The sequence below is a fragment of the Balaenoptera borealis genome (assembly GCF_965194805.1).
Source record: "Balaenoptera borealis genome assembly, chromosome: 9".
NCBI classification, from domain to species: domain Eukaryota; kingdom Metazoa; phylum Chordata; class Mammalia; order Artiodactyla; family Balaenopteridae; genus Balaenoptera; species Balaenoptera borealis.
The window spans coordinates 43688078-43701499 of NC_138873.1; the positions used below are offsets into that span (position 1 = coordinate 43688078).

The following is a 13422-nucleotide window of genomic DNA, read 5'->3' on the forward strand; positions in this document are numbered from 1 at the left end:
GTCATCTGGTGCTCCCCAAGACCTTACTGTTCTGCCCAAATGGACACTGTCTTCTGAATACTTGGTAAGTTTTCAATTTTAAATGAGTCCCAGTATTTGACAAATAGGAGTAAGTTGTTTGATCAAAAGTTTCCACGTTGGAATTTAAAAATTAAAAAAAAATTAGGGATTAAAAAAATGGCTTCAAGCAAACCCTTGGTTTCAGTTAAAGTCACTAGTGATTATGACTCTCATTTACACACTTAGGGGATACATATATCGTTTCTGCCCTAACCTCCACCTTACATTATGTATTATCATTTAATACAGATCAGATATCCTTTTCTTCCAGTTTCCTTAAGGTTTTTAAATATATCTAAACTTAATAAGTTACATTTTACCATTCTGAATATTCAGTCTACCAAATTAGCTTCTGTTATTATTTTGCAAGTACCACTTTTTTTTTTTACTTCGGCATTTTAACAATTGCCTTGAGAGATTGAATACTTTCTGCATGATGCCCACGTGAGCAAAATAATAAAAGAAAGTGCTCTCTAAGAAGCACTGGAAATATTTTGGGGAAGCGGGTTAAAAGACTTTGGAATAACACACAAAGATTCAGAATTCTAGGAGTCTGCTCTCCGTTTTCATGGGAACCCCATTTCCTGACTTGATTGCCCCTTCCTCTAATCTGCACACGCCTATGCCAGTGGGTAGAGAATGTCATCTATCACCAGCCTTTAGTTCATTTTTTGGGGCTGTTACTACACTCTGGGAAAGGAGAGGTATTTTTGTTATGCAAGAAGCATCCAGAGGGCGAGTTAAATACAGAGCAGGCTTAAGGTTGTTGTTACCGTGATTATTGCATAACATTTATCAATTACACTAAAAGTGTTCGTCAACGCACACTTCATCAGTCTCTAGTTGAACAGGATGTCAGAGTTCTGTAGTCCTCACATTTCATTACTACGGACCTTTCTCCTGCCTCAAAGGGAGATAATTAAAGACAAAACAGAGACAACCAAAGTTTGTCCATATGTGTGTGTTATGCAACAACCCGCTCCAGCCTGGGCTGGACCACCTCCACCAAGCAGTCAGATTTCTATGGTGGAGGATAATAAGCTGAGCTCCTATTTGGGCAAGGCTGTTGAGAACAGTGGTACCGCATGTGATGTTATTTTGAGGGCATTTAGGGGCACATACCCAGAAATCCTACTTGACTGACACTGTACTTCTCATCCCAATCACAGAATGTGATTTCAACCACAGTTGAAATACCCCAGTGCCTTCAGAGAAAATCTGACCAGCCTCTTTCATGTGCTAGTCCCCTTGTTTTGAAGGGTGGTATTGATCTTTTTTGTGTCAATGTGCATATGATTGGTCTGTCTGTCTAGAAACTGTGTTGTTGTTTTAGTTCAAGAAGAGGAACAGTGGCTCTTTTTATCCAGAAAAACTTCTCTACGAAAGAGATCTTTAAAACATTTAGTAGATGAAGCACATTGCCTTCAGTCAGGGGCTACACACCGTAATATTACAGGTCAGTGTAATAGAGAAAAATGTTTCCTTAGTGTGAAAAGAAAGATCCAGTTTGACTTCAGTTTTAATCCCTTTATTAAGGATTAAAGAAATAAATTCTCTTTCATGGAAGTGTTTTGTCTGGTTGTTACCTAATAACACACATGTATTTGCATGGCTCTTCCAGGAATATCAGTTAATGTCCACCAGCAAGTTGTTTATTTCTCTGAAGGAACTCTCATATGGGTGAAGGGAGCTGCCAACATGTCTGATGTGTCTGACCTGAGAATTTTTTACAGTGGTTCAGGATTAATTTCTTCCATCTCCATAGACTGGCTTTATCAGAGAATGTATTTCATCATGGATCAACTGGTTAGTCTGAGAATTTAAAGTAAACAACTTGATATTGATACTCTAATGCATATCTTGGTATATTTACAAGTAAACATAATTCTTTCATTCAATAATTAGTCACTGAGTGTGTAAGTTTTAGACACTGGGTTAGCAACGAACCATAGATCTAGCCTATAGGAGGGTCTAGACTTTACCTAGTACTAGTCCTGACCTACCATTAAATCATCTTTATTGTGAGTTTTCAGAGCTACGAGTTTATACTAATGATAATTCATCTTCCAGAAGACAGTGGTGGTACCTGAATTATCACTAGATAAAACTGCCAATCGTGATCAAAATCAGCTCCAAGCATTGTGCATTGTATAATAACCATGGATAACTTCAGTAGGTCTCTGAAAATATTGTATTACCAAATCTTTGAGAAGACACAGTTTGCTGTGTTTCAAGTTTCCTTCTTTTAAAGGGACAGGCTGGTCACAATCACTATGGCTGGAAGCCCCTAAGCTTGGAAACAGCTTAAATATTAATAAAAATAGTTGAGTGCCTCTGTAAGCCAGGAAAATACGTACTTGTATTTCACGGATACCAAGAGGATATAAACTCATTAGGATATAGGATATAACACTGTCTTTTAAGGGCTTTTTTATGTTTTCTAAAAGTGCTCTGTGACTAGTGAAATTCTAAACACAGAGCAGTTGCTCAAGAAATACTTGTTGGCCAAATTGAATAGACACTAATTCTACTGATGTACTCTTCTCTAGGTATGTGTCTGTGATTTAGAAAACTGCTCAAACATTGAGGAAGTTACTCCTCCCTCAATTATTGCACCTCAAAAAATTGTGGCTGATTCATACAATGGGTGAGTGTTAGCCTTGTAAATGTGAATTCTCTTCCTTTGGCAAGAATCTTGGGGAAACTTGCTTGCTAATAACATCCTAGTACCAGATGAGCCAATCTATGTATCTGATTTCACATTTAATTAAATCCAGGCAAAGTTTTTTCATTCTTATAGAGCCAAGAGGAAATTTCATTCAAACTTGATCCACAACTTCTCTAGGTAAGTAGTTTTTCCTTTCTCCTTCACAGTAAAATATGGGCTTATGGGAAAGACTTCTTGTCTGGGACTCCGGGGCCTGGGTCCTCGTCTTGGGTATGTCACTATTTTATGCATGACTCAGGGTCTTATTCCCCCTCAATGCTCCCCATGAGAAGCCCTTCCTGCCTCTCTTTCCTCTTTTCATTGCACCGTTTTCTCTTGCTGAGCAATTCAGTACCTGTTCATTTTTCTGGTCTGGTTCTCACATCTATCAGGAGGCTGGTTTAGAAAGAACACTGCTACCACTCACTTTAGGAAACAGAAACTGATAGCTAATAACAAGTTAAAATTTGCCATTACAAATCACTATGTTTCCCCCCTGCCACAAATGAAATGGACACATTTTAGCTCAGTTGTGATGCTAAATTGTAGTAGGACTTCAAGAAAGTAACTTCGTGTCTATGACCTTTGCTTTATCCTTCCATACGGGGAAGACAATAATTCTCAGTTGGGGTATTTTGAGGATGAAATGGGGTATTCACTGTGAATGTATTACATGATCTCCACATGCTCAAATGTGAAGGATGAAAACATAGGAAGTTATTTTGGGGTTATTATTTCTTAAATATAATCAGATAATTACAGGTTAGTAACCAATAAGCAAGGCCAATGTTTGTAAGACTAAACATTTTTCTTTCTTGTAGGGATAAAGTTGTTTTCATTTTGAATGAAAAAAAATATAGCCCATAACATTTTTATCTTTCACGAATTGACTTTCTTGCTCATTATTGATTTAAAACCAAGATTGTCTATTCATATTCTTTCATAATTTACCAGATATTTATTTTAATGTTTTAAGCTTGAGTGAATTACTGAATTACAGGATTTTTCCTTTTTTTTTTTTAAAACCCTGTGATGTAGGACAAGTCCTTTGGACTCTTTGGATCTTATTTTCCTCATTTGTAAAAGTCTAAGATCCTATGAAATGAACTTTGTTGCTGGCAATTACACGAAATGACTCATTCTGAGGATAATGAACTTCACTCACTAAATCAGTCACTCAAAATACATCTCAAAGAGGTCTTTGGTGGCTCTTTCTTCCATTAGGATAAAACTGATTTGTGCTTAGATTTTGAAATATGACTAGAAATTATAATAATAATTATTCAATAATAGTTACCAGGCACTTAATATGTGCTTCTAAGTGCATTACTTCCAATAATTCATTTAATTCTTGTTCAGCCGTATGGGGTAGTACTTTTATTATCCCAATTTTATAGATAGGAAAGCAAAGCACAAGTTGATTTATCGACCGCCCAAGACCATCAGCTGTTTTGCGCTGGAATCAGTATTTGACTTCTTGCTCCAGGGCCTGTCTTCTAATCATCTCCCTATACAATGACAGAGTTTCTGTAAAAATCAAAACTTTTAGCAACCCTTTGTATGTAGTATTCCTGAAGAATTTCAGATAGATGAAATAGTTTATTCTTCTGATTAAAAATAGTTACCATTATGCTGTTATCTTGCATCACTGAATTATTCACTCACTGAGTTTGTACTTATTATAAAATTCTTCCCTCTCCCCCATCCCTGCTGCTTCTCTCTCTCACCTCCGTCCTCCTCCCCCCACACCCAGCTCTCCTCACCTTTCTTTTCTTTTCTTTCCCCTCCAAAGTGACAATGAGGGTTAAAGACCTGCCCTCTTCCCTGCTTCAGTAAAAGAATTGTAATCTTCTGAAATCCCTTCAAAGTCCCTTAACAATTTTGAATTTGGGAAACAAAAGAGGAAGTTAAGAGCCAAGTTATTTCTGCTCTTTGCCTGCCACAATGTTCTCTTAAGAAAAAGAACATAGGTTCATATCTCAACATGAAGTTTACATCTTGGGATGTTATTTGGGCACAGGAGTCTCGAGCATGTTGGTAAAGATTTGGAATAGTCATCAAGGAGAATAAAAGCGGGACTGAACAGGACAAGAAAAATGATTTGACAGTGGTGATGAAAGGTTGGAATACTGCCAACCCACGGCATGGGCTCTTGATAAGAAAGATTTACTAAGCAAAAATATACGTGTGTTAACATCTTTCTCCATGATCACAAATTCTAGATTAGCTACATGCGAATTAATAGTTTTATGTTTTAAAACTGTATTTATAAATTTGATTTATCAATGAAATATTTTGGCAGTGTTTTCTCTTTCATTATTAAAAATCAACCTGTATCATTACCATGATATTTGGCTCCAAATTAGGTGTTTTATCAAAATTCTTCCACTGGCTCCTTTCTCCTGATTGTTGGGTGGTCCTTCCCAGCTGTTTTACTCAATTGTGGGGTATTTCTTCATGATTTTGTAAAGTGGTAGCCCTACCATCTCACTCAATTGTGAATATTTTTTAAAAAAAGCTTAGTCTACTACAAATGCAGAGTAGTACTGCTAGATAACTGTGTAAAATAATAACTGTCCAGTTTAAAAAAAATTGCTTAAATGTTTTTGCTTTCTTCCATTTTGTAATTCACAATGCATGGGAATATTTATTGACAGAATTAGACTAAGAATTTGTGTATATTGGAGAAAAATGTTTCGTAATAAATAACATGTTCGGTCATGTAATTTTTATATAATATGCTTTCCTTTAAGAGTAGATTTCGTTAGAAAACCTTTAAAGACGCTTGCTGTTCTTAAATTCTGATTCCTTAAAAAGTCACATTTAATAATTAGGAGATTATGCATTATAAGGGAGGCTGACATTTTCCAGTGTTCCAACTTCTAACTTAAATGACTAGAGCATATCTTTAATAAATACCATTACCAGTTTGCACTTTGGGAAACCCTGTACTTATCCACTCTGGAGATATCTGGTTCTGATTGCCCAACAGGATAAAACAATGGGCTGAGGCATTGTTACTCCTTCACCCTTGCACTGAATCACACCAGGCTTCTTTTGCTCCTGTGTCAGGTATGTCTTTTATCTCCTGAGAGACGGCATTTATAGAGTCGATCTCCCCGTGGCTTCTGGTCGGGACTCGGAAGTTGTGCGTATTGTGCAGAGTGGCACATTAAAGGACTTTGCGATCAAGCCACAGTCCAAGCGAATCATTTACTTCAATGACACCGCCCAAGTCTTCATGTCAATCTTTCTGGATGGCTCCGCGTCCCACCTTGTCCTACCTCATGTCCCCTTTACTGATGTGAAGAGCTTTGCTTGTGAAAACAACGACTTCCTGGTCACAGATGGCAAGGCTGTTTTCCAACAGGATTCTCTGTCTTTTAATGAGTTCATCGTGGGATGTGACCTGAGTCACATAGAAGAATTTGGGTTTGGCAACTTGGTCATCTTTGGCTTGTACACCCAACCACACCCGCTGCCGGGCTGCCCACAGCAGCTCTCAGTGCTGTTCGGCTCACACCAGGCCCTGGTTCAGTGGAAGCCCCCTGTGCTCGCCATTGGAGCCAGTGAGTGCCCTGTCCCCAGCCTGGAGACTGGCCTTGCCGGAAGGAGAGGAAAGCTTGAATGGCTTGACATGCGACTCAACTTTGAGGGCCCATGTGTGATTATTTAGTCATCAACCCAAAGTGCTACTTAGTGCTCTCTCTCTCTCTTTCACACACACACACACACGTGTTTATACATTTGTTCTACATTTATCAGTTTTGCATTAAGAGACTCTCTATATTTCATCATATATGTCCCAACAGAACGGTTGGAGCATTTATTGAGCGTCTCCTTGGAGTCAGGCACTGACATTCTAGTCTGAGGGAATGCATTAGCCAGGGGGATGGAGCACTTGGGTTGAGATCATGTATCCAGGGAGATCTTGCATGAATTTGAGCCTAAAACTCTCTGGACTTGAATTTTCATCTCTGGAGAGGCAGCATGTGTGGTGGGTATGCAGGTGGGCTCTGGAGCCAGCCTGCATGGATTCAAAGGCTGGTCTTGCCCTTTTTTAGCAGAATGACCTGGGCAAGTTACTTAACCACTTCATGCATGTTTCCACTACTGGAAATAAAAATATTAATTATATATTTCTATGGGATTGTCATACAGACCAAATTAAGATGCATAGGTAGAACACTTAGAACAGTGTCTAGCACAGCTTTTGGCAAATTTTTTCTATAAAGGAAGGACCAGATAGTAAATATTTTCAGCTTTGTGGGTCATATGGCTTCTGGCATAGCTACTCAACTCTGTCTTTGTGGTGTGTAAACAGCCATAGATAAAATGTAAATATGTAGCTGTGGCTGTGTTCCAGTACAACTTTATTTACAAAAACAGGCAGTGGGCCAGATGTGGCCTGTGGGCTGCCGTTTGCCAACCCCTGGTCCCCTAGAGTATCTAGCAAACATTGGCTATTTTTTACTTTAAGACTAAGTTAATTATGTCTGTTTGCTGTATATGTCAAAGATGGCTGAAAATGAATTAGCAAAAAAAAATTCTTTTGTATTGTTTGGGCTTCTAGGAGGGAGATGCTCTACCAACACTGGGAATTATATTAGAGATTCATCATTAAGCATTTGTTTATTAGGAGCTTGTATAGAAAACCTCTCCGACAGTTCTATGCAGCCAATCATACAGCACTGACAGGGGAACAGTGGCTTCCGATTTGTTGGGCATGATGTCTCCTTTGATGGGACAAAATGAGTGGGTGGGATGACCACTGTCCTAGTCACGTCACCAAGTTAACCCTGGTGATTATGGGGCAACAGGCCCAATTATCCTTTCACTCAAGGTGAAGCTGTAGATAAATTTACTGACAGTCCTTTGTTTGCCCTTGCTGATGTCATCCTCGTCAGTAATATTGTTTAACTCTTCCAATTAGGCCCTTCCGCCTGGCAGAACTGGACTTACGAGGTGAAAGTATCAACCCAAGACTTTCCTGAAACCACTCACGTGTTCTCTAATATAAGTGGGACCATCCTTAATGTACACGACCTTCAGAGTGCTACGAAATACAAGGTTTTTGTGAGAGCAAGTTCTCCCAAGGGGCCAGGCCCTTGGTCAGAGCCCTCAGTGGGAACTACCCTGGTACCAGGTGAGAAAATATTCTTGATTTAGGGAGTGATTCTGACAAAAAGCCTTTCTCCCTATGTCCTTTAAAATTTCTCCCCTTCGATGTGGTAAAAAAATTAGAATGAGGGTGCGTTGACCCCTTGAGGATGTGTTTATTATCTGAGATTAGGAAAGCAAATGAAGCATTGTGTGATATTTATGTTCCTAACCTGCTATTTTAAACTATCCAAGATATTTTTTAACAAACAATATAATTCTCCTCTTCTTCATGGTTTTCTCCTTTCTCATGGTTTATTAAGCAGTAGCCCTCCTTGAACTCTGAAGGTCTTGGTGAGAGAAGCTGAGGGGCTGTAAATTATGTTGAATTCTATCCTCTTGGTTGAAAAAAAATGGAAAGATAACTGACCCATTTATACTACTGTTGTTATCACAATCGCTTCTGGGTGCTCTGAATAGGACCATGGCCACCAATAGCTAAAGCAAAAAAAAAAAAAAAAAAAAAATTCTGCCATGACCATGGCATTGCTATAGAGGAAATATCGCTACACATTTCTCTTCACATTCAATTACAACTATTTACACAAAAATCAGAAAGTATGTTTAATATGATAGATAATTCTTTTAAGCAGATACAATTACTCATATTATTCCAGAGTATTTTTCAAAATGCTGATTGACTTTATGAAGGAAATCTAAGGTATAAATGTGTACCTAAAAAAAGTGTGTTTTCTGTGATATTTCTTTCAATTTTTTTTTTAAAAAACCAAACAGCTGCAGAGCCACCATTTATCATGGCTGTGAAAGAAGATGGGCTTTGGAGTAAACCATTAAATAGCTTTGGCCCAGGAGAATTCCTATCCTCTGATATGGGAAATGTATCAGGTAAACACCAAGTCCCCTGTACACTTGGATGGCAGGTTTCTACTTGTAAGACTTCCTGAGATATTCAACCAATCAAAAGGATTGAGTATTTTAGTATTAGGTCAATAATGAAAGGAACAAATATTGACTGAACTATTCTGCCAGTGACACTATTAAGAAAATGTCTGTTCTCAAGGAGGAGGGCCATTTATTACTCCACAAAATGTAGTTATTTAATGACTTATGCCTATTTCAGGAAGGCTTTGATATACTTCTCACGTATTTTAATTTCTCAATGTTGTCTCACAGTAACAGCCTAACTTGTTCCATGAAGACAGCTATAGTTAAGTAATTTATTATGAGTTTGCTATCAGACTGGAGCACAGAACAGCTATGTGAAGTTCTAAATCAAGTATAGGAAAGAATTTCATGACAAAGAAGATTAAGTAATGGTATCTTACTTTAATGGCATCTTCTATAATTTATTATTATTTATTTATTATTTAATGGCATCGTCTATAATTATCTAATTATTAGATCTCTTTGTTTGGCTATTAAAAGTACCACAGCATTTCTGACCAAAATGAGTTGGACTTAGGAGCCAGTGTGGCACTAATAGGAAGAATGATGCTTTGAAGTTGGCTTGAATCTGGGCTCCTCCTCTTTTCATCTGTGAGACCTCGGGCAGAATAGATAATTTCACGGAGTCTTGGGCTCGCCATGTCAAAAATGGGGATGGGGAGTTCCCTGGTGGCCTAACAGTTAGGGGTCTGGGCTTTCATTGCCATGGCCCAGCTTTAATCCCTGGTTGAGGAACTGAGATCTTGCAAGTCTCGCAGCACAGCCAAAAAAAAAAAAAATCGGGATGATTTCTACTTCATAGCTTTGTTTTAAGAGTTGAGTGAAATAGGTAAAAGTATCCAAGACAATGTTTGGCAAAGAGGAGACACTCAATTACTATTAGTTCCTCTCTCTAGTTCCAAGGGTTAAGATTTTGGGATAATATCCTTGACAGATCCTTGAAGCTCTAGTGAGTATCTATGTTAGTATATGCTTTAATGTTATGTTGAAGTGCATGTATGATTTGTTGACTCGCCATGTTTACACTGGCATGTATGAAAAAATAACTGCTACCAATTCACTTTGTTTTGAGACATGGATTGGTATAACAACAGCCTCTACTACAGCGACATGAAAGGTGATGTCTATGTGTGGCTGCTGAATGGGACGGACATCTCAGAGAATTATCACATACCCAACATTGCAGGAGCAGGGGCTTTAGCTTTTGAGTGGCTGGGTCACTTTCTCTACTGGGCTGGAAAGACATACGTGGTAAGTACAAGCCTGGCATTCTGGATGCTCTCAAAAAATGCCCACCCATTTCAGTGATTGGAATGTAATTTTCATGATTTTTTTCATACTTGTGTACCACCTATGCTAATATTTACTTAGTATTTGTCTCTAAGCCTACTCACGTTTTAATTAAAATGTATTTAGGTATAAAGGAAATTTTATATCACTATGTGGTGTATTAGTCACATGTTTTCAATACTATCTTAAAATAAATATATTAAAATGTTCACCAGTGGGTTAGTGTCCTAGGGAAGATGGCACACTCCAAAGGCATGATTAAAAGAAACTAAGTGAGGGGACTATTTTCAAAGGTATCTACAGGGCTAAGGAAAATGAACAAAGGATGGTGAAGCATGCCCTGGGCTAGCAAGTGTGGGAGGATATTACTGCCACCAGGCATAAAGGGCAAGGGAAAGAATGGTGAGGGCTGTAGCTTTAGGAGAGTTGCTGACATGAAAACCAGCCACTGTCAAAATGTATGGTCTAGCAAGGACTGATACGGGGGTACATATGTACCCCCATCCCTCTTTTCTTCTGGCATCTGATCTTCTGCCAGTGCTTCCATTGGCTGAAACTCTCTGGAAGCCAGAGAACAATGGAGCTAGGTTGATGTAGTCCATTGATATCAGGCTCAGGGGGCACAGAGGAGGGTGGAGAGGGTGAAGAGTGGATTTGGGGGCAAGATGAAGACATCCCGCGCATTGTGCACACTGAAGAAAAGGATGGTTGATGATGAGAACACTGGTCTAACAGATCAAGAAATATGGTATGGAAATCGTTTTCTAATCAGGAAGGCATGTGTCCATTCATTTATTTACTCATTATCTGTTACCGATATGTTTAGAGTCTTGAGAATAGGCATAGTAGAGAATATGAAGAAAATAGACGACATGCCTCTGCTCTTTTAAAAAAAAAATATCAGCTTTGTTGAGATATAATCCATGTACCAGAAAATTCACCCTTTGATTGTATAAAATGCAGTGGTTTTTAGTATGTTCAGTGTTGTGCAACCATCACCTCTTGCCCCTGCTCTTTTCATGACATAAAAATACATTCATGAATTAATAGAAGAAGCATACAGAGCAATGTATTTAGAAGCAAAGCAATATGGTATAGTCTGAATTCATAAGTGCCAATGACTTGTAGGCAGAATGGAGCTGACTGGGGTTAATCAGAGAATGCTCCCCAAAATGGGTTAGTTTGAAAATAGTTTTGAAGGAGGAAGTGGAAGAGTGGGATAAAAACTGGTTTCAAGTATTTGCTCTGTCTCTTATAAAACTGTTCAACTCCTTGAAAAATTACTTAACTTCTTTGAACCCAGTTTAGTTGTGAAAAAGTAGGAAATAGAAATCCTTTACAGGCTTAATGTGAGGGCTAAAAGAGCTAATATTTTAAAGATTGAAAAAAAGAAGTATAGTGCCTGGCACATAATAGGTACTCAATAATGATAGTAATTAATATTATGGAGATATACTGACAGGAGCAAGGAGAGAGACATCACCATTTATCAGGAGTACTCATCTTCTTTGGGAGCCTAATCAAATACATTTTTATGTGTTGATTGGATGTATGATTAGGAAGAGCAAGTATTTTTTTTTTTTTATAAATTTATTTATTTTATTTATTTATTTTTGGCTGCATTGGGTCTTCATTGCTGTGCACAGGCTTTCTCTGGTTGTGGCGAGCGGGGGCTACTCTTCATTGTGGTGTGCGGGCTTCTCATTGCAGTGGTTTCTCTTGTTGTGGAGCACAGGCTCTAGGTGCACAGGCATCAGCAGCCGTGGCCTGCGGGCTCTAGAGTGCAGGCTCAGTAGTTGTGGCGTGCGGGCCTAGTTGCTCCACGGCATGTGGATCTTCCCAGACCAGGGCTCAAACCTGTTTCCCCTGCATTGGCAGGCGGATTCTCAACCACTGCGCCACCAGGGAAGTCCCAAGAGCAAGTATTTTAACTCAAAATAAATGTATCTCCTTTCTCTTTAGAGGCATGAAAAGGAGTAAACTTCCTTATAAACTCTAACTTTCTTATAACTTCTGTTATGTTTCCAAGGCTAGGCACACTACCCAGCACATAGTGCCAATAAATACTTGTGGTTGTACAAATGAATGTATGAATGCAGTAGTTTACTAACAATTGCAATAAACTATTCATGATGCCATTTGAAAATTACTAACTGACATGATTATGTTTTATAGATACAAAGGCAGTCTCTGTTGACAGGACACACAGACATTGTGACTCACGTGAAGTTGTTGGTGAATGACATGGTGGTGGACTCAGTTGGCGGATATCTCTATTGGACCACACTGTATTCAGTTGAAAGTACCAGGCTAAATGGAGAAAGTTCCCTTATACTACAGGCACAGCCTTGGTTTTCTGGGAAAAAGGTGAAAATTAAAAATAAGATCTGATCATTTAATAGTACTAAATAATGCTGTTTTATAGTTATAATAATACTGTTTCTGCTTATTGTGAGTTGTTCAGGTAGAATCTGAAAAGAAATACTGTTATGGTAAGATCTTGGTATAACCAAACTTTCTCTAAGTCTTATTGATTGTCATAATTGATTAAATAAATTAGAATATAATATGGAGATTTTTATAGTTTGCTTTACCTTGAATGGACTCACACTTTAAGAGCATTTTAATTTCCGTCTGTTTTCATAGTCTTTAGGAATTCTTTGGATATTTTAGAGCTTCTTGTTGGGTGATGATTAGGTGTTTTATTATTTTCAATCAATTTCTGGTACTGACTGCTCTAAAAACTGTGGAACTCCTAGGAAAGTTGACTTCTCTGTGCCTGTTTCATTATCTGAAAAACGGGAATATTAACAATTGTCCTACCTCTTAGGGTTGTTGTGAAGATTAAATGAGATAATTCATGGGAAGTAGTGAGAATAGTTCCAGGCACATGGTAACCACTCAATAGTTAAGCTTGTATTTTTAAACTCAATCTAAAAAATACCCTGATATAGAAATGGTTCTAAAACAAATGTTATTTTTACTTCCTCAACTTCTAGAAGCAATACCTATTTTTCTTGATCCTGTTTAGCTACCCTCTAGCAACCCATCTAAATTTCTGAATTTTGTTTTTTCTGATCATCATAATAATATATGTCTACTGTAGAAAATTTAGAAATTACAGAAAAGCATGAAGAAGAAATATATCATTTATACTATTTCTATCTAGGCTATTTCTTAAAATTTTCTTATTTTTTTAAAGCCTTTTTTGTTGTCAGTAGCGATAATACAGATGTATCAGATCATTTATAAACAAACAAATTGTTGAGTCACTGATCCTCAATTCCATAGGATGTATC

At 38.0% G+C, this 13422-nt stretch overlaps 1 protein-coding gene across 1 annotated transcript in view; it reads left to right on the top strand.

Annotated features, from left to right (window-relative positions):
- ROS1 (ROS proto-oncogene 1, receptor tyrosine kinase) overlaps nt 1-13422 on the top strand; it is a 121983-nt gene that overhangs the window by 32476 nt on the left and 76085 nt on the right. Inside the window, exons 9-16 of the mRNA XM_082406080.1 lie at nt 1361-1516; nt 1682-1866; nt 2610-2707; nt 5840-6336; nt 7701-7913; nt 8663-8773; nt 9906-10084; nt 12299-12490. Coding sequence (XP_082262206.1) covers nt 1361-1516; nt 1682-1866; nt 2610-2707; nt 5840-6336; nt 7701-7913; nt 8663-8773; nt 9906-10084; nt 12299-12490 — 1631 coding nt within the window. The remainder of the gene's footprint in view (nt 1-1360; nt 1517-1681; nt 1867-2609; nt 2708-5839; nt 6337-7700; nt 7914-8662; nt 8774-9905; nt 10085-12298; nt 12491-13422) is intronic.